The following is a 21,033-nucleotide window of genomic DNA, read 5'->3' as shown; positions in this document are numbered from 1 at the left end:
CAGGCATTACTTCCACAGCTTCACAGTGGTCGTGATGACTGATCTGCCTATCCAGAACGTATTGAAGAAACCTGATGTAGCAGGCAGGATGGTCAAATGGGCAGTAGAATTGTCAGAATTTGATATTCAGTACGAGCCCCGAGGACCGATCAAGGGGCAGGTGTTCGCGGACTTCGTAGTCGAGCTATCATCCATCGCGACACCTACAAAAGGGCTAAATTTCCGATGGGTGTTATCGGTGGATGGCTCCTCTAATCAGCAGGGAAGCGGCGCGGGAGTCATCCTGGAAGGACCAAATGGGGTACTGATCGAGCAGTCCCTCCGCTTTGCCTTCAAAGCTAGCAACAATCAGGCGGAGTATGAGGCCCTGATCGCAGGAATGTTGTTAGCAAGAGAAATGGGAGCAAGAAATCTGCTGGCCAAGAGCGATTCGTTACTGGTCACCGGGCAGGTTACCGGGGAGTTCCAAGCAAAGGACCCCCAGATGGCAGCCTACCTGGAGTATGTGCAGCTCCTGAAGACGTCCTTCGCCGAGTTTGAGTTAGTGCACGTGCCAAGAGAGCAGAATGCCCGAGCAGACCTGCTTGCCAAGCTGGCCAGCTCAGGCAAGGGGGGGAAGCAGAGGACCGTCATTCAGGAGACCCTGAAGGTGCCGCGCGCGTTCGTATCAGACAACCAGGTGCTTCACGTATGCAAGACAATGGAGCGTCTAACGATCGGTCATCGGTCGTTGACCCAAGAAACGCTAAGAGCACCGAGGGTGAGATCGCCACCCTCAAAGACCGATGAGTCGATGGAGGTTCATGCGGAGAAGGAACCCGACACCTGGATGACGCCATACCAGCTATACTTAGAAGATGGTGTACTCCCGCTCGATCTGGCAGAGGCAAAAAGAATAAAGAGGGGTTCAAGTAAGTTTACTCTCATAGATGGAAGCCTATTTAGATTTGGATTTTCTCACCCTGTGCAGATCTGTGTACACGGCGAGCAATGCACCAGACTCATGTCTGAGCTGCACGAGGGGGTGTGCGGAAGCCATATAGGTGGTCGCGCTTTGGCAAGTAGAGTACTCCGCGCGGGGTACTACTGGCCAAAGCTGAAGAAAGATTGCATAAGGTTTGCTCAGCGATGCAAACAATGTCAGCTGCATGCAGATTGGCACAAGGCACCCCTTGAGGAGTTGAGGTCCATCCATAGCCCGTGGCCATTCCATACATGGGGGATTGACATCCTAGGACCTTTTCCCCTGGCGACAAGGCAGATGAAGTTCCTCTTTGTGGCCATCGAATATTTCACCAAGTGGGTAGAGGAAGAGCCAGTTGCACACATCACCGCACAGAAAGTCGAACACTTCGTCTGGAAGAACATTGTCTGCCGCTTCGGAATACCCAAGAGGCTGGTTTCCGACAATGGCACCCAGTTCACAAGTCATCAGCTGAGGAAGATGTGTGAAGAGTTAAAGATACAACAGGTTTTCGCTTCAGTGGAGCACCCACAAACAAATGGGCAGGTGGAGTCAGCAAATCGAGTGCTGCTCAGGGGGCTGAAGCGAAGACTAGACAAGGCCAAAGGAGGTTGGGCAGAGGAGGTCCCCAGAATTGTATGGTCTTATCACACCACCCCACAGTCCAGCACCCATGAGACACCCTTCAGCCTTGTCTATGGGACAAACGCCATGATTCCTGTGGAAATACAGGAGAGCTCCCCCAGATTCTTGAACTTCGTTGCTGAAGAGTCCAATGAAGAGCGTAAGGTGAATCTGGATCTGCTAGACGAAGTGCGGGAAGAGGCCAGAGTCAGTGCCGAAGCTGTGAAGAGAAGAGTAGAGCGGAGGCACAACTCTAAAGTGAGGCCCAGGCGTTTCCAGGAAGGTGATCTGGTGATGAGAAAGGCGCATCAGAATGACATGCAGAACAAGTTATCCCCAAAGTGGACAGGCCCATACAGAGTGGTGGAGACATTAGAGAACGGAGCCTATCGCCTAGAGACTTTGGAAGGAGGAGCAATCCCCAGAACATGGAACGCCACCCATTTAAATTTTTATTTCAATTAAAATTGTACAGTAATAGGCGTTCTCGCGCTAAAAGATGCATGTTTGTATATGGTGGAAACAGTTGAACAGACAAGGGGGCACTCTTTTCCCTAAGGAGGGTTTTTAACGAGGCCACTCAATTAAAGGAAAAATTCCAGCATATAAAGCGTGCTCAAGTATTAAAGTTAAAATCCTCCTTGCCCCAGGTGCAAGTGCAGGTGATTGGTTAGGCCCTACTTGCCCTAGGCGCAAGTACTGGCACCGATCTAAGTCTTCCTCACCCCAGGTGTGAGCGCAAGCAGTTAAAGGTTTGAAAAGCCAGGGGTGCTAGTAAGACCAAGGGGGGGAAAGGAAAGGTTTTGACAAAACGTCCTTACCCACTTGGCATACACCAATATTGGCCCAGTAAGACTCTTAGTCAGAAACCCTTCTCACCCCAGGAGTGAGACAGGGAATGAGCGACTCAACCCGCCAAAGGGTGATGACCTTGGGGAAAGTAAAAGGGGTTAGCTAGAAACACTTTTCCTTCCCAAAGACGAGGCATCACCTTGAGCGATCGATGTCAAAGTCCTTTATGCACTTAGCGCTAGAGCGACAGAGAAAGCTAAGTAAAGACTAAAGAGCGATCACTGATGAGTCGTCAGTAATTGGCTAGTGGTGCAAAGCAGCGCACGAGGACTGTTAAACACCAAGCTGAGGGAATAGCCAGTCGTGATCAAGTAGAAGCAAAAGAGTAAGAGGAGCAGATCGCGCTAAGCCTAAGCTGGTTAACACTTAGTCGTGCGCAAGGTGAAAGACGAAGCTCAAGATCGCGCTAAGCCTAAGCTGGCTAACACTTAGTCGTGCGCAAAGAGTAAGAGAAGCAGATCGCGCTAAGCCTAAGCTGGTTAACACTTAGTCGTGTGCGAAAGGAAAGGTAAAGCCCAAGATCGCGCTGAACCTAAGCTAGCTAACAGTTAGTCGCGCACATAAAGATAAGTGAAGATTCAAAGAAAATACAAGGGAAGAAACTTATGCAACAAAAGAAGCTCATACAAATTGAGAGTTTACATTCATAGCCAAGTCTTATACAATTCCAAAGTGCGAAGAAAGAAAAACTGTACAGAAGCTAAATTTACAGAGAAGAAAAAAGATTAAGGGGCAGGAGGGATGAGCTTCCCATCTACCACTTCATGATAGATGCTGAACTGCGAGAGGTCCAGGTTCGGGAGAACGCATCTGATTTGCTCGAGTGCTAGCTCGAATCCATCGGTAAGGGCATCAGCACCCACATTCATCAAATCAGCATTATCCGCCTCCAGTTTCTGCTTTAAGGCCTCCGCAGCATCCCTCTCGGTGGTAATGGCAGCAAGGGAGGAGGCAGTTTCGGACAATTTGCCCACCACCTCCTCGAGTCTCTTCTCTCCAACTGCAACTGTTTCTTTGGCAGACTCGAGCTCCCCCAATAGCTGAGTGTTCTGTTGGCGCAGGGAGGAAGTCTCGGCCTTAAGCTCCACCACCGTGCAGTCCAAGGAGCTAACAGCTTCCCCCATCAAGATCTCTGTCTTGATGGTCTCTTGGACCTGCGCTAGGTACTCCCTCCTAGCTTTCTCCACCATGCCCCGCATCAACTCCACAGATCCTTGGGCAGCTTCAAAGTCACTTCGCAGTGACTCCTTGTCATGCTCAAGATCCTTCACCCTCTTCTCCAGGGCTAGTTGCTTGCGGTGCTGGGTGGAAAACTCCAGAGAGAGCACCACCTGCTTGGCCAGGTGCATATCCACCTCATCACCACTCCACTCGACAAGCTCCCGGTTGCTTATGAGCTGTCGAACCAGGGTGATGACCCTGCTGAAGTTCTCGTGGGTGGCCCCAGAAGCGCTTGGGCGCGAGCTAGACCCACCACATTCAGCAGCGGTGTTAGGGATTGGCAGCAGTGGTGGTGGTGCACCCCCAGCCTGGGCAGAAGCGCCCCCAGCCGGATGAGCGGATGGACCAGGTGATTGGCCTGCTGGGGGGGAAGATAGCTGTTGGGTAGTTGGAGGCAGCTGGTGGCCTGGAGAAGGAAGGTTGATGGGCTCTGTGGCAGTTTGAGCGCAGGGAGGAGGGGAAGACCCTTCCTCTACTTCCACTACCTCAACCTCGCCAGGCTGGAGGGATGAGGCCCCCTCAACCGCTGCTCTTTTCCTTTGGCGGTGAACAAGAGGAGAGCCTGAGCTCTCCTCTTCAGTTGAAGCAGCAGCAGCAGCAGAAGAGGCGGAAGCTTTCACCAGCCTTTTCCTTTTTTTCCCTGGCTCGGGGCCTTCAGCTGGCGCGACCGAGAGTGGAGGGGCCGCAATGGGCTCAGTTGTTGAGGAAGAGGAACCAGTGCCCTTGGCTCCCCTACGTTTGGCAAGCTCCAGCAGGGCCAGCTTCCTGTCTTTCCCCGTCATCGAGTCTGCATACATGGAAAAGGGAAAGGTTAGATGACCAAGATATGCAAGTAAGTTAAAGAACACGTAAAAGTATGCATGAAAAAGTGCAGGTATCCGAAGAAGTGCAAGGAAGGCTACCTATATATTTTTTCAGAGCCACCACATCAAATTCATCTTTGATGAGGCGGGCGGAGTTGTACTTGGCCCCCAGGAGCAGCCCACATAGCTCGCGCTCGTAGGGGGCCATAGCTTCGAGGTCCCTGGATTTCTTGAACTCGACTCCAGGAACCCAGTAGAGGGGGTACCCCTCGAGCAGGCTTGGACTTTGAGGGGTAGCAGATATCATGTAGAATCTGCCCTTCCAATCTTTGAAGGATTGCTGGTACAGGCCCAGGAGCACCCGTCCAGCAACCCCGTTCAGGCTCACCCAGGACCTGTCCCCAGGGTTCTTCGCTTCGAAGAAGTAAAGGAACACGTCCACGGAGGCGTTGTGCCCGAAATGACTGCAGAGGATTTGAAACGCCCGGATGAAGGCCCAGGCATTTGGATGGAGTTGGCAGGGCGCGACGTTTAACTCCATCAGCAGCTCCTTCTCGAAGAAAGTGAAAGGGAGGCGCAGCTTTAGTCTTTTGAAAATGGCGGAGTAGATGAAGACAAAGGGCACCCCATTGGTGGCCCTGTCATCTACGCAGATGGGCATCCCTCGAGGAGGGATGCGGATTTGAATGTTGAAGTCGTTCTCCCTGTCGATGGAGCAGGAAGGCTCATCGGGGTTGTGACATAGCAGGGACTGGAGATGGCCCTCAGGCAGTAGAGTGGAGGTTTCAGCGAGCAATGCCAGGGGAGCCCATTGGTAGACCCTGGCATTGTCGTGGTAGGAAGTAGCCACAGGCGGTGGTGGAGCTGGCGCACTCGCGGAAGGCTGTGCACCAGAAGAAGAAGCAATGATGCGCTCAGTTTATTTCAAGCGAGCCATCGTGAGATAGCTGCAAATGGAGGAAAAACGAAAAGGTCAGAATAAATGGGAGAAGAAGGAATGATGAATGTTTCGGTGAAAACAGAAAAGAGAAAGGAAAAGGAGATGCCCAGATGAAAAGAAGAAGAAGAAGAAGCAGAAGCCAGAGTAAGAGCCTGAAAAAACCCTAGCGCGGGTTCGAGAGAGGGAAATGGAGAAGATGAATGCATGATAACTAGAATGATAAATGCAATCGGTAAAGATGACCAAAAAGGGGCCAGGGAAAAGAAAAATCGTACCTTTGAATGATCGCAAGAGATTGGGAAGCAGAGAATTTGAAGAAAGATGGGTGCGCAGAAGAGAAGTTCGCAGAGAGTCTGGGAGTTGAATGAAGAAGATGAAGGAACAGTGGAAGGGCGCGCCAATTTGAATAAGAGAAGCGCTAGCGACGCGCAGCGCTGGCCGTTGATGGGTCCACGTGTCACGAGATTAAGAGAAGAAGCCCAAACGTTGAAGAAGCAGCACGTGAGGTGGCACGTGAGGCGGCCCCACTTGCCACGTGGACTGGGAGCACGACCACTTAGTCTCTTCGCTGAGAACGAGTTCTCGACTCGAGACTGGGGGGCTTGTGATCCGATCGGTCATCGGTAGTCGATGACGTCAGCAGCAGAGAACCACGTGGACCACTCGAAGGGTGACACGTGGACCAGGTGGCAGAGAGGTCGGGGGGACGATCGCCAAGAGAGGTGATCGGTGGTCAGTAACCAAGTTACCACCGACAGATCAGGCGGGAGAGAGATCGGGGGATAGATCACCCAGAATGGTGATCGGTGGTCAGTAGCCAAGTGACCACCAGCAGACCAGTTCCCAGACTCGCGCCTGGAGGCAGAGCGCGATAAGCGAATAAACACTGATCAGTCATCGGGTGTATTGTCATCGGGGTCTCGTGTTACACGCAGTTAAACTGGGACTAAGGTTCCCAGCGAGAGCGTTACGCATGGACCTCGCATGAGCACACCTCAAGGAATCATGCACGAGAGTGGCCTGAGGGAACTAGTAAGCCAGTCGGTGATTGGTGATTCCCTCAACCCATTACGTGCGTGGCATCGTGAAGGGTAAGTCGCCTACGCAGAGAGTAACGTTCGGTGAGTGTGCCTAGACCAGCCACACCCGACGTTCTCCTAAGAGTATGCGATTTACCCAAATAAGAGAAGCATCCTAAGTTACTCCGCAAGGGCGTAACTTAGGCACACAAAGAGAGGTGCTAGAGCCCTTCCAGTAAGTGACACCTGTGTGGTTAGATGTGAGTTGCAGGCCTCCACGTGTCATCATCTGAGAGGGGTGCGGTCCAGACAAAAGAGCACTCCGTACCACTAAAGGTACACACAGGCGCAGACATGCGCAGACTCTCACGCTCCCCATTGCTGATTCTGAAGGTACGCTTTCTCTGAAAAGCATAACAGGGTTCTGACACATGCCAGAAAAGCATAACAGAATTCTGTTATGCCCAGAAGTAGGGAAAGAGAGATAAAAGAGAGAATCAGAGTGAGGGTGAAGGAAGAAAAAAAGAGAGACGAAAAACAGAGTGCAAGTTTTTCTCACACACATTACTAGTTTCCAGTTTCTGGTGGTTCTATTGGACTAACTTGATCGTCGGAGTGCAAACGGCCGCTAGAGGCGCCGTCTGTGTGTTTTGCAGGTCACATTTGAAGACATCCGAGAGAAAGTTCGGAGGGTGATTCTGCAGGAGACGCAGTCGTGTAGACAGGGCAGAGAGTGCTACGAAGCGATTCGTCCATGTTCGAGTTGCCGGCAGGATCAGTTCTGAAATGGAAGGCAAATTAAATTCAAAATTCCCCCCAAAAGCTAATGAAAGTGGCGCCAACTATGGTCATGAAGAAGGTGTGACCTTCTCTCTCACTTTGGCACCTCCCTAGTTACTCCTATACCTATCTACTAACGCACCCCCCCTAAGACTCCTAACCAAAGACCTAAATATGCTTTAACAAAAGAGGTTTCTAATGTTTCCCTCTTAAGCACCTTTCTAAACAAAATTCTTTATTATTTAAAACTTGGCCTTGCCCCTCATGGGATGGACTTGGGCTCTTTGGGCTTTGGCCTTCTTGGGCTTGGGCTTTGGACTTGGGCCTCATCTTTATGTTATGTCTTCTTTTAATTTTTGAGAAGACTAGAAGGAAGAACTTTAGATGTGAAGGCAAATGACCTCTTCCTTCATCAATAAAAGCCTCCTTTACTTGATTCTCATCATCTAGGCTACATATTAAGGTGTTGCCCTTGTACATTTCATATTTGAATTTTGATTAGAGAAACTATACTCAATTTTTGAGAGAGCATTGGAGAGCTTTGTGCCTTCTTCACTAGTCTTATCTTGATGGTTCAATGGTTACCTCAAGTGGCGGCTTGCACACTTATCTTGGAGTCTCCATCCTCCTAGTGGCGTGATCATCCAACCATTCCTCCATCTTCATGAGCTTTCTCTTCTCCTTCCTTCCTTCTCTTTAATTGTTCATGTCCTAGATTGCTTCCTTTGATTTTCTGTTCGGTACTTTTGTTGTTCTTGCTTCGGTTTTGTGTTTCTACCGATTCATCCTTGCTTCTTTTGCATTTTCTAGCTTTTATGTTCGGTACATTTCAGTTCTATGTTGTTTTGTTCGGTGCAATTGCTTTTCCTTTCATTTTAATCGGTTCAATTTGACAATAATTGGAACTTCCATATGAGTTTGTGTTTTGGTACTAGTTTTGGTGAGTTCTTGTTCATAGAACCTTGATCCAATTCTATGTTAAAGTGCCTATCTCATAACCAACTCAAGATGATTCCTAAGAATGTCAAGAATCATTGAAAGTGTGCTATTGGAATCATATCAGATTGTTTCGTGTAAACAACCGATTGTTTATTATGTTTCATGCTTTAAAAGAGCAATAACTGACTTGCTGCTGTAAGAAGCTTTGGATAGTGTTCCAGCCGGTTGACCTAGCGCAAGAGCGTTGCCTCGTCACGTTCTCCCTCACCAGCTTGACACCACGTGCCCTTGAAGTCCACACCACAGATAGCCTCTCTGAGAACCTGAAAAACACAAGGTGGCGCCTCTGCGGCTCGTGGCGCTCCGACGCTCAAGTCAATGACAAGAACACCCAAAAACTAAGAGAAAAATATACTCTGTAGAACCGTACTAAAGTGCACTCAACCCCAAAGCAATGAGCCGTAATGAAAACGTACCTCTGCAAATTCTGTTAAGTTTACCTTTATAGCTAGGTTTTTTCTCTCTCTAAGAAGTTACGCTTTGGACGCGTGGCTCGCATCCAACCCTGTACGTGTCACCATCTTGGCTGGGGTAGCAGGTAGCACCCAACCCTACACGTGTCATCATCTGAGCTAGGATAACTCAAGCGTCATTTCCATGTTGCATCCAACCCTACACGTGTCGTCATCTGGGTTGGGGTAACTTGAGCGTTATTTCTGTGTAATGACCAGTCGCGCGGCTAAGTCTCCTACTTAAGGAGTAATCTAGCACGTAATATGCTCTGGAACACCACCTGACAAGGCGAGTATCAGATGCAGCAAAGTGCACCATCTCCGTGATATCGCTTGTCACAAGTGGCACCTTCCTTATTGCTACGCCATGCATGTTCTAGCTGAGGAAACCTTGCCACCAACGAATGTGCACTCTGGGAATTCTATCGCTGATGGGCATGCTGTTCCCTTCAACCCACACGTCCTTCACGCCCTATGGTGGCGCAACAATCATCTTACTGAACTTATACGCTTGAACTTACTCTTCTGAGCCTCCCGCAGCTTCAACTAAGCATACTGGGAGATTCGGCGATGTGCTCCCTGTGGCGATGTCAGACCACTTGATCTTCCATTACGTACTACGTCGATCACACACAAATTCGGCGACAACCGACCATGTTCACTATAGAACGCCAGTTCCACGAATCGGCGACTATGCTCACTTCTGAACTATTCATCTTCCTCTTGTCCACGTGTTTTGCTGAGCACGCCCCACATAGTCACGTGCTAGACACGTCATCATGCCCGATGACCTGGTCGGTACACAAGACCCCAGTCTTGAGCTGTGACTTGTTCAGCGAAAAGACTAAAGGGTTGAATTTTTCGGCGACGTACCTGGCCGTGCACGTTAGCGCTCGTAATGTTCACTGATTTGACACTTCACCAACCCCTTCGATCGCTCGACACGTGGACTTATCAACGACCATTATTCATTGCCGTTTGCGCTTCTCACAACGTTCGAAACTCTTCGAAACTCTTAAACACTTCGCGCCACTTCACTGTTTCATTATCTTCTTCCACACTCCACGCTTTCGAAACGCTTTAGCGAACGCTTCGACTCCTTCAAACATCCTTCACTGAACGCTCTTCTGATCATCAAAAGGTAACCTTTTTCTCATTCCCACTGATATTTGCTGCATTTTAATCGGTTTGCATCATCCATTAACTGTCTGGAGCATACGTTGTTGGATGTTTTTCTTTGCTTCACTTTTTTCTGCGCTTAGGGTTTCTGACTCTCTCTCTGCGAGCCCCCCTTGTTCTTCTGTCTCCTTCTTTTCTGTTGAGTCGCTCTATTTACAAACTCTCATCTCTTCCCTTTTCGTCTTTTTGCAGCTTTTCTGATGGCTCGCTCCAATGTTACACCAAACCCTCCTCCATCTCCCCGCAACCCTCCGACGAAAACTCGTAGGGCCAACCCTTCCTCCTCCCGCGACCCCCTAAGGGATCCTAACGTCCCTTCGAGCCAGGTCGTGAGACCTGCGTCTTCTCGACCGAGCCAATCGCAGCCAAACCCAACTCACACCAGCACAGTTGTGAGGTCCCTCCCGGACTACAAGCAACTATACCCTTGGACCTCTTCAGCTTTGCTGGGTGAGACTTCCTCCATCAACACCGACCGCGACATCCTCCGCCTCCGGAAAGGTGACCAAGATCACCTCTCTTTCAGCAATGAACACGATGACAAGGTATCTGTGCGTCCTTGTCCTCCCGGAGAGCTTATTTGCACTGATAATCAAGGGAGCGACGGTGCCCCCTTTTGCTTCGTTTACGCCACGACGTTCAAGAAGGTCAAGCTCCGATTTCCTTTCACCCGCTTTTAGAGGGAGCTCCTGACCGAGCTTGACATAGCCCCCGCCCAGCTTCATCCCAACGGCTGGGCATTCGTCTGGGCTTACCAGATCATCTGTGCACACTTGGGACATCCAGCTTCGGTGGACGTGTTCCTCTACCTGTTCGAGGCCAAGAACCCAGGCGATCGTCTATGGGTTAGCCTCAATGGGGTCGCTGGGAGGTCCATACTCTCCATCTTCTAGCAATCCTATAAGGACTGGAAAGGGAAGTTCGTGCGCGTCTGCTGCAACGACCGAGATGCTACCCTCCTCGACGAGTTTCCCTTGTATTGCGTGAACAAGGGAAAGAAAGAGTCTAGCTTCAGGAGGGCTAGGGGGCCAGAAAAGATGGGGGAGCTCGACAGGGAATGATGTAACTTCTGGAAAGGAGTTGCCTCCTCCAACGTGACCTTGCCCACCTCCTCCATCATCACCCATGAGTTCTTCGAAGGCCAACTGGATGTCCATATAGGTTTGTCTTTAAGTCCTATCCCTGGCTTGAATTCGCCTAACCTTGTTTTTCTGTTCTGGTCAGCGCATAGTTTTAACTTATTCCATGCATTGACTTACACTGCTTATTTTCCTATGCCTCCTCGACTGTTGAGTCTCTGTACTGGTTTGTAATTGTTGGCCTCTTTATGCAGATATGATGCTGGGGAAAGATAGGATGGCTGAGTTGTGCTCCATAGCTAAACTCCACAATCTTGCGGCGGGCTCTCAAACCGTCCCCAATTCCATCGCAGAGATCGCCGCTGCCTAAGGCTAGTCCTCACCAGTTGGTCCGTCCAACGCTGCTGCTCTCCTCGCCCCTGAACGGAAGAAGATACCACCCCAAAGGGCTAAGAGGAAAGCCCCCAGGGTTGTGTCGAACGATGAGGCGGATGAGAGCACCGAGGACGGGCTGATCTGCAAACGGAAAAGGGGAGTTACAACAGAACCACCACCAGCTAGGGCCGCCCTTCCTGACTTCGTCGAGAATCCCCCCAGCGCCTCCACGCCCTTTGAATCCGCTGGGGACGTTCTCGCCTCAAACGCCTCGGCCGCTGAAGTTGCGCCTGAGCAGCTCGCTGATACGCAAGCTTCCTCCCAAGCTCCCACAGAACACCCCACTTCACCGCCACGCCTCGTGGCTCCCCTCGCCATCCAACCTTGCGAGGGTGGTGGTGAGCACCAACCCTCGGCTCCTCCATCGGCCCCAAACCTTCCAGCTCCTCTCCAAGAGGCCTTGAGGTCTTTCACCGTGCGTCTGAGCGCCATGGTCGACAAGTGTCTTCCCAAAATCGTCGGTGAAGGGCTAAAAGACTCCTTGGACAAATTCGAGCTTGACAACCGCGTCCATCAGGAGGTGGCGAGCACCGCGAGAGCCGAAGCTGAAAAAGTCAAGTGCGACATGATGATGCAAGGCTTAGAGTTCTCGCGGGTCGAACATGCTCTCAACGAAGAGCTCTGAAGCTTGCGTAAGGACAAAAAGGAACTACGCCAGAAACTGCACGACAAGCTTCAGGATGTCGTCGAGTTGGAGAGCAAGCTCGTCCCTATGAGGGAGAAAATTGCAACGCTGGAGGAGGCCCAAAAAGCCGACGCCGAAAATATAGCCAATCTGGAGAAGAGGTCGACTGAGAGGGAGACCCTTCTGGGGAAAGTTGAACAAGACCGGGACAAGGCCACCAAAGAACTGAGTGAAACTGCCGCCGAGCTCGCCCAAGTTCGCGAGGAGAACAGTGGGTTCAAGACGAAAATCGACGAGCTTCAGCTTGAAGCTGCCCAAGTTCTTACCTCCGGCTTTGGAGCGACTCTGGAGCAGTTCGCTTGCAAATATCCCGACCTAGACCTCTCCGAGTTCTCGGTGTACAACGAAGTGGTGGATGGCAAGATCATGCCTCCGACTTAACTGCTGCTCCCACCTGCCACTTCAACTTTACCGCCTCTGAAACTCTTGTATTTAATTTTGACTTGTATGTAATAACTTTCATTCTGGTCAAACTGTTTGGTATGCATGTGCATATATATATATGGTCTTCTAATTTATCTGTTGTGCGATCGCTTGGTATGACCGGCTGGTTTTTATTCGACCCAATGCACTTCGCACAAATTGGTACTTAATTCTCTGGAAATCACTTTAATTTAAACGAGCGGTTAGTCTGTAACAATAACGTTTAACGCGAAATCACTTACTTGGCAGTAAGGGCGTAAGTCGATCTTAGCATCTGAAATCTTGCCCGCCCGATCTGCCAAAGGACAAGCGTACTTCTACGTTATCGCCCAAAACTTCGCTAATCTGGCTCTCGCCGTATGATCCCTTTTCTATTTCGATCTCGAAGTTGTGGGCCTTTGGCGACGCCGTTTTCCTTTAACTGATAACGTCCCCTGTGGGGCCACCTAGTGACTTCATCTTTGCTCATCTGGAAGGAGAGTTGCCTTTTGGATCTCCCTCTACCTTCCCCGAGTCTTTAACCTGAAATAGCTTAAATCGTGGTCCCCTCATCTGGGGGTAGAGCCGCCTTTCGGATCCTTTTCTACCTCCCTGAGTTTTAGAACAATGATTTAGGTGGTGAGGTGTCCTCTGCGAACTCCCCCAACCACCTTTAACCTCTTTTTTTTTTTTTTAACTGGTCTTACTAGGTCGATATTGAGGTTTCACTCAAGGGGAAAGGCGTCTTCTATCGACCCTCCTTTCCTATTCTTAAGATCATTAACACCCCTGACTTTTCAGTTTCCTCTTGCCTGAACTCACTCGAGGGTGAGAAGGACTTTCTCTGGTGCCTCAACTTGCCCAGGGGTTACATCTCCTCCCTCCCCGGATGCACCGAGGGCTTTCAACTTGCCTCAATTTGCTTATGCAAAGAGGTCTTGCAATCTGCTCTTGCCTGTGCTCGCTTAGGGTGAGGAGGACTTTAAATCTCTTATCGCCTACACCCGCTCGATGCGAGGAGGTCTTAAAAAACTTTATCTTATACCTCCGATCGCCGGCTGGCGCTGAGGGTTTTAGAACTATGTGCTTTAAAACTTTGCGCTGAATGCATGCGATCTGAATTCACCGTTGCTTTAAATTACGCAAGGGAATAAAAGTTTCTTTCCGAAAACTTAAAAAACGATAAGCATGCAAACTTAATACCTTGGAAACTTTGATAAACTTCGAAACCTTTTTTATTGGGTGGCCTCATTAAAAATCCTCCTTAGGGAAAAAAGAGTGCCCCCTTGAAAAACTGTTTAAACTGAAACATCCTTAACTATTCAAGATAATTGCTACTTACAATGCTTTAACTGTAATAAAACTTGAGATGGGTGGCGTTCCAAGTGCGAGGAATCGCCCCTCCTTCCAGCGTCTCCAAGCGGTAGGCGCCGTTCCCGAGTGCTTCGGTTATTCATAACGGTCCTGTCCACTTGGGCGACAATTTGTTCTCCATCTCATACTGGTGGGCCTTCCTCATCACCAGGTCGCCATCTCTGAACTGCCTTGGTCTTATTCTAGAGTTGTACTTGCGTTCAACTCTTCTCTTTACTGCTTCAGCCTTCACCTGTGCTTCCTTCTTGACCTCATCCAGCAAATCCAAGTTCATTCTCCATTCTTGGTTCGAGTCTTCCGCCACGAAGTTCTGGAATCTCGGCGAGCTTTCCTGTATTTCGACTGGAATCATCGCATCGCATCCATACACTAAGCTAAACGGGGTTTCATGGGTTCCTGATTGCTCAGTGGTGTGATATGCCCACACTATGCGGGGAACTTCTTCAGCTCAAGACCCCTTGGCCTTTTCCAACCTCCTCTTCAAGCCTCTCAGCAGAACCCGATTAGCTGACTCCACTTGCCCATTCGTTTGCGGGTGCTCCACAGAAGCAAACACCTGTTGCGTTTTGATGTCCTCGCACAGCTTCTTCAACAGGTGACTTGCGAACTGAGTCCCATTATCTGATACCAAACGCTTGGGCACACCAAAACGACACACAATATTCTTCCACACGAAACTCGGGATTTTGTGCGCGGTGATCTGGGCTACTGGTTCTGCTTCAATCTACTTCGTGAAGTACTCAATCGCCACAACCAAATACTTCATTTGCCTGATCGCCAACGGGAAGGGTCCCAGAATATCGATTCCCCACGTGTGCAACGGCCAGGGGCTGTAGATTGACTTTAACTCTTCTGGGGGCGCCTTGTGCCAATCGGCGTGCTGCTGGCATTGCTTGCAACGCTGGGCATATATCTTGCAATCTTCCCTCGTTGTGGGCCAGTAATAACCTGCACAGACAGTCCTTGTTGTCAGAGCTCGACCCCCGATGTGGCTCCCACAAATCCCTTCATGGAGCTCAGCCATAATTCTCGTGCACTTCTCTCCGTGTACGCATACAAGAAGAGGGTGTGTAAACCCGAACCTGTACAACTCGCCATCGATGAGGGTAAACTTGCTGGAGTTCTTTATCTTTCTGGCCTCCGTCGAGTCCATTGGGAGCACGCCATCCACCATGTAGCGCTGGTATGGCGTTATCCATGTGTCTGGCTCGTGGATAGCGCAAACTTGCATCGTTTTTACCTCTTCCGCTGGGTACGCTCTGACCCTCAGCGTCCTCAAAGTTTCCTGCGTTAGAGACCTATGGCTCCTCGTCGTCCTTTCCATCGACCTGCAAATGTGAAGGACCTGGTGATCTGCGACAAAAGCCCGAGGTGTCTTCAAAGTTTCTTGTATGACGGTCCTCTGCCTGCTCCCCTTGCCCGAACTGGCGAGCTTGGCCAGCAAGTCACCTCGAGCATTCTGCTCTCTTGGAACGTGTATCACTTCAAACAGAACAAAGGACCTCCTTAACTCTTGCACGTACTCCAAGTAGGCTGCCATCTGCGGATCCTTGGCTTGAAACTCCCCGGTTACCTGCCCAGTGACCAACAACGAGTCACTCTTGGCCATTAGTACCTTTGCTCCCATCTCCTTTGCGAAAAGAATTCCGGCGATCAGGGCCTCATACTCCGCTTGATTGTTGCTTGCTTTAAAGGTGAACCTCAAAGATTGCTGTATCAACACACCGTTGGGTCCCTCCAAAATAACTCCAGCCCCACTACCCAGCTGGTTAGACGACCCATCCACCGAGAGTACCCAACGAAAATCATCCCCGGCGTTCTGTACTGTTTCGGAGGATAGCTCGACCACAAAGTCAGCGAAGACTTGGCCCTTGATCGGTCCCCGGAGCTCATACTTGATATCGAATTCCGACAACTCCACCGCCCATTTCACCATCCTCCCAGCTACATCCATTTTCTTCAAAACCTTCTGGATGGGTAAGTCAGTCATCACCAACACTGTAAAGCTCTGGAAGTAATGGCGCAGCCTCCTCGCTGAGAACACAACCGCCAACGCTGCTTTCTCTAAAGCCTGGTATCTCACTTCTGGGCCCTGCAACACCTTGCTAACAAAATAGATGGGTCTCTGGACTTGATCTTGATCCTGGATAAGCACCGCACTTATCGCCTTCTTAGTTATGGCAAAATATAACCTGAGGGGCGTTGCTACTTGAGGTTTACACAGAACCGGCGGGCTTGCCAAGTACTCTTTAAGCTTGACAAAAGCTTCTTCGCACTCCTTCGTCCAGGCGAACCTGTTATTCCGCTTCAAGCATTGGAAGTACGGGTGGCCCTTCTCTCCACTGGCGGACACGAATCGAGACAGGGCGGCCATCCGACCCGTGAGCTGCTGCACCTCCTTTACAGTGGCAGGACTCCTCATCGCCAGAATGGCGGCACATTTGTCGGGGTTTGCCTCGATTCCCCTCTCCGACAAGAGGAAACCCATAAATTTTCCTGCCTCCACGTAGAAAATACACTTCTCAGGATTTAGTTTCAGCTTGTACCTGGCTATTGTGGTGAACAACTCTTCTAGGTCAGTGACATGCCTGCTCTTTTCCAGGGATGTTACGACCATGTCGTCAACGTACGCTTGCACATTCCTTCTGAGCATAGGGGCGAGTACCTTGTCCATTAGCCTCTGGTACGTGGCCCCCGCATTCTTCAGCCCGAAGGGCATCACTTTGTAGCAGTAGCATGACCTTTCTGTCATGAAAGCAGTCTTTTCCTCATCCATGGGATGCATCTTAATCTGGTTGTATTCTAAGAAGGCATCCAAGAAACTGAGCAACTTACACCTTGACGCACTGTCTACCGGGGCATCCATACTTGGCAAAGGATAAGAATCCTTTGGGCAGGCTTTATTCAGATCCGTGAAGTCAACACACATCCGCCATTTCCCGCTGCTCTTCTTGACCAGAACGACGTTAGCGAGCCATTCTGGATATTGGATCTCCCTGATATGGCCTGTTGCCAGGTGTTTCTGCGTCTCGTCCTTGATCGTCTGCCTCTTCTCTTCATTGAACTTTCTCCTTCTCTGGTGGATTGGCCTGACTTGGGGATCCATAGCTAAACGATAGCACAAGAAATCGGGGTCAATTCCCGGCATGTCAGAAGCAGACCATGCGAATGCATCTAGATGTCTACTTATAACCCGGGCGATTTGGTCTTGTGTCTCGCTGTCTAAGGTTTTCCCCAGTTTAAACGTCTTGCCGTTGATCTTCTTCTCAAGCCATTCCTCCACCGGCTGAGGCCTCTTCTCGCTGGCGATCAGCGCCCTCGCGATACCTGACTCCCTGGCGATCTCCGGGCAGCGCTCTCGGACCTCGCCTCAATATCCTCCATTGGCATATCGAGCACATCGCCCTCGACGGCCACCTCCAACGCCATATCCATATCTCGCCGGCTTTCCCGGTCATGTTCCACGCCAGGGGGCGGCATTGTAGATACGTGGCATACAGATCTCTTGTTCTTGAGCTATTTTCATAGCATTTCTTCGCCTCATTTTGGTCAGAACGGATGGTGATGATCATCCCTTCCATTGATGGTAGATTGACCTTCATGTGCCTTGTTGAAGGCACAACTCCTTTCCTGTTGAGTGTTGGCCTACCCAACAGGATGTTGTATGCCGACGGAGCATTTACGACGAGATACCTTATCTTCTCTGTGCATGAGACCAGACTGTCTGTGAACGTCGTCCTTAACTCAATATACCCCCTAACCTCCACCTGGTCCCCGGCGAAACCGTACAGGCAGCCCCCGTATGGCCTGAGCTGGTCGGGGGATAATTGTAACTTCTCAAAAGTCGGCCAAAACATCACATCTGTCGAACTTCCTTGATCGACTAGCACTCGATGAACAGTCCTTCCTGCTGTGATGAGCGAGATTACGATAGGGTCATTGTCGTGGGGCACGACATCCCTAAGGTCGTCCTTGGTGAACGTGATGTCCACGTCGGGCGAGTGGTCTTCAAAAACCTCTACTGACATCACAGATCTTGCGTACTTCTTTCGTTGTGATGCGGTGCACCCGCCACCCGAGAACCCACCAGCAATGGTGTGGATCTCGCCGTGGATGGGTACCTCGTGCTGCTGTCCCTCGCCACCCGCCGGTTGGGAGCCCGATGGTTGGCCCGCTTGCTTCTCCAGCACGTAATCCTTCAAGAACCCACATTTGACCAACTCGGCGAGTTGGTACCCCAAAGCCAAACACGAGTTGAGAGAGTGGCCAAAGCTCTTGTGGAACTCACACCATGCGTCTGTCTTCGGTCCCAACACCTTGTCTGTTGTTTTCTCAGGCACTTTGAGCTTGGCAGCGATATTTGGGATGGCGATCAGGTCCGCCAACCCCATCACGAATTCATACCTTGGCGGGCGATTAGGCTCTCTGGGCTTCCCCGGCCCCTTCCCCTTACCTTAAATTGGGTCATAAGGATGGCACATCCTCTGATCCCTCTTCCCTGCCGTCGCCTCCATCACCCTCTGCGGTTGGATCCTTGTCTGAGCGTGGGGCTTAGCTGGGCCCACATTTCCCCTTTTCTCGGAGACTTCGCTCTCAGCGGCGATGTGAGCCACGACACGTCGCCGAATTTTAGCGAACGTGGCAGGGTGACACCTGATAAGCGACTCGCTAAAGGGCCCAGGCAAAATGCCCTTTTTGAAGGCATGTACAAACATCTCTTCATCTTTACCTGGCAAGCGGACTATTTGAGCTCCGAACCTGTTCAAGAAATCCTTCAGGGACACCCGCTGGTACTGCCTCACGTCGAACAAATCATAAGACACTAACGGCGGTGCCTTGTTCACTATGTACTGCTCAACGAACATCTTAGAAAACTGCTGAAACGTGGTAATATGGCCAGTAGGCAAACTGACGAACCAGTCCAGCGCTGTTCCACTGAGTGTGCTCATGAACACCTTACAGTAGACCGCGTCCGACCCCCCCGAGAGCATCATCTTAGTGTGAAATGCCGTGAGATGAGCCTCAGGGTCATCCACTCCGGTGAAAGACGCCTTCACCACCACCGTATTTGCAGGGACCACAGAGTCCATGATCTCCTGAGAAAATGGCATGGGGAAGCTACGCGATGGGGATGGGGGTGCAGATCTGTCCCCAACCACGCGCTCCTCCCGTTCTTGAAGAGCTTTACGCAGCTCTTCGTTGATCCTGTTGAGCTCTTCATTCCTAGCTTGTGAAGCCTCTAGTGCCTTGTGCATTCTCTTTTGCTCAGAATGTGAAGCGGCTATGTTCTCCTGCAGCGTCCTCATCATATCCATCACCTGCGTCATAGACACAACATCCTCATCTGTTGACGGCGCGACTGAACTGGACCGTGTTGTCCTCATCCTTTCTCAGCAAGCTCAGCAACTCAAAGAAACTCTTAACGAACAGTAAAACTTCGAAAACCGATTGCAACAACAAGCAGCCGAACAGAAGACACCAAAACTTCAACAAACTCGAACTGTGGTTGGGAATCACCTTTTATACGGTCCCACGGTGGGCGCCAGATGTTCCTGCCAGTTGACCTAGCGCAAGAGCGTTGCCTCGTCACATTCTCCCTGACCAGCTTGACACCACGTGCCCTTCAAGTCCAAACCACAGATAGCCTCTCTGAGAACCTGAAAAACACAAGGTGGCGCCTCTGCGGCCCGTGCCGCTCCGACGCTCAAGTCAGTGACAAGAACATCCAAAAACTAAGAGAAAAAATATACTCTGTAGAACCGTACTAAAGTGCACTCAACCCCAAAGCAATGAGCCGTAATGAAAACGTACCTCTGCAAATTCTGTTAAGTTTACCTTTATAGCTAGGTTTTCTCTCTCTCCAGGCAGTTACGCTTTGGACGCATGGCTCGCATCCAACCCTGCACGTGTCACCATTTGGGCTGGGGTAGCAGGTAGCACCCAACCCTACACGTATCATCATCTGAGCTAGGATAACTCGAGCATCATTTCCATGTTGCATCCAACCCTACACGTGTCGTCATCTGGGTTGGGGTAACTTGAGCGTTATTTCTGTGTAATGACCAGTCGCGCGGCTAAGTCTCCTACTCAAGGAGTAATCTAGCACGTAATATGCTCTGGAACACCACCTGACAAGGCGAGTATCGGATGCAGCCAAGTGCACCATCTCCGTGATATCGCTTGTCGCAAATGGTACCTTCCTTATTGCTATGCCATGTATGTTCTAGCTGAGGAAACCTTGCCACCAACGAATGTCAACTCTGAGAATCCTGTCACTGATGGGCATGATGTTCCCTTCAACCCACACGTACTTCACGGCCTATGCCGCCGCAACAATCATCTTACTGAACTTATACGCTTGAACTTACTCTTCTGAGCCTCCAGCAGCTTCAACTAAGCTTACTGGTAGATTCGGCGATGTGCTCCTTGTGGCGATGTCAGACCACCTGATCTTCCATTACGTAGTACGTCGATCACACACAAATTCGGCGACAACCGACCATGTTCACTATAGAACGCCAGTTCTACGAATCGACGACTATGCTCACTTCTGAATTATTCATCTTCCTCTTGTCCACGTGTTCTGCTGAGCACGCCCCACATAGTCACGTGCTAGACATGTCATCATGCCCGATGACCTGGTCGGTACAGATAGTGTAAATGATTTTTCTGCAGGAACTGCTTCAGATTTAATCAGATCAAACACAAGCACCAGGGATTTGTCTTCATCAAATAGGGGGAGATTGTTGAACCAAGTGGTGTTCATGTTTTCAAGAATCCAAATCCTTTGAAGGATGTTGAAGCCTTGCTATGCTTTATGTTGGTGTGCTGGTTTAAGCTTTGTTCTGGGGTAGTTTGTATGTTGTAATCCACCCTGTGATTAAATCTAAAGCATTAGCATTCTCAATCTTAGTGAAAGTAAAATGTTTTCAAACTAAGTTAAAACAACCGATTGTTTTGTCGAAACAACCGATTATTTATACTTAGGTGCTTTGAGAAAAAGATTGAAAACTGTTTTGAATGGTTGAACTGTTAAAGTACCAAAACAACCGATTGATTCGAGGAAACAACCGATTGTTTGTTTTGGGACCATAACAGAAAAACTGTTTTCTCTTTGACTGAGCTTTAAATATTTTAACTGCTTACGCTCCAGTCATTAAATGCTTTGACCAATCTTTTAATGCAATTTAACAGTTTGTTAAGATTTGATAACAAACTACATCTT

General features: G+C 50.0%; 2 protein-coding genes across 2 annotated transcripts; both read right to left on the bottom strand.

The window, feature by feature from the left end:
• Positions 1 to 14,256: 14,256 nt before the first annotated feature.
• Positions 14,257 to 15,744, bottom strand: LOC137824689 (uncharacterized). Its single transcript, XM_068630360.1, has 2 exons — positions 15,258 to 15,744; positions 14,257 to 14,429 (listed from the first exon to the last, which is right to left on the bottom strand). The coding sequence occupies exons 1-2, from the start codon at positions 15,742 to 15,744 to the stop codon at positions 14,257 to 14,259; spliced, it is 660 nt and encodes a 219-aa protein (XP_068486461.1).
• Positions 15,745 to 15,790: 46 nt separating this feature from the next.
• Positions 15,791 to 18,199, bottom strand: LOC137824688 (uncharacterized). The gene is made up of 3 exons (XM_068630359.1): positions 17,307 to 18,199; positions 16,018 to 17,026; positions 15,791 to 15,913 (listed from the first exon to the last, which is right to left on the bottom strand). Exons 1-3 carry the CDS (start codon positions 18,197 to 18,199, stop codon positions 15,791 to 15,793), a joined length of 2,025 nt encoding a protein of 674 aa, XP_068486460.1.
• Positions 18,200 to 21,033: the final 2,834 nt, after the last annotated feature.

The sequence above is a fragment of the Phaseolus vulgaris genome, chromosome 8 (assembly GCF_000499845.2).
Source record: "Phaseolus vulgaris cultivar G19833 chromosome 8, P. vulgaris v2.0, whole genome shotgun sequence".
Taxonomy (NCBI): Eukaryota; Viridiplantae; Streptophyta; class Magnoliopsida; order Fabales; family Fabaceae; genus Phaseolus; species Phaseolus vulgaris.
The sequence above is the reverse complement of the archived record's forward strand: the minus strand, read 5'-3'. Positions and strand labels throughout refer to the sequence as shown.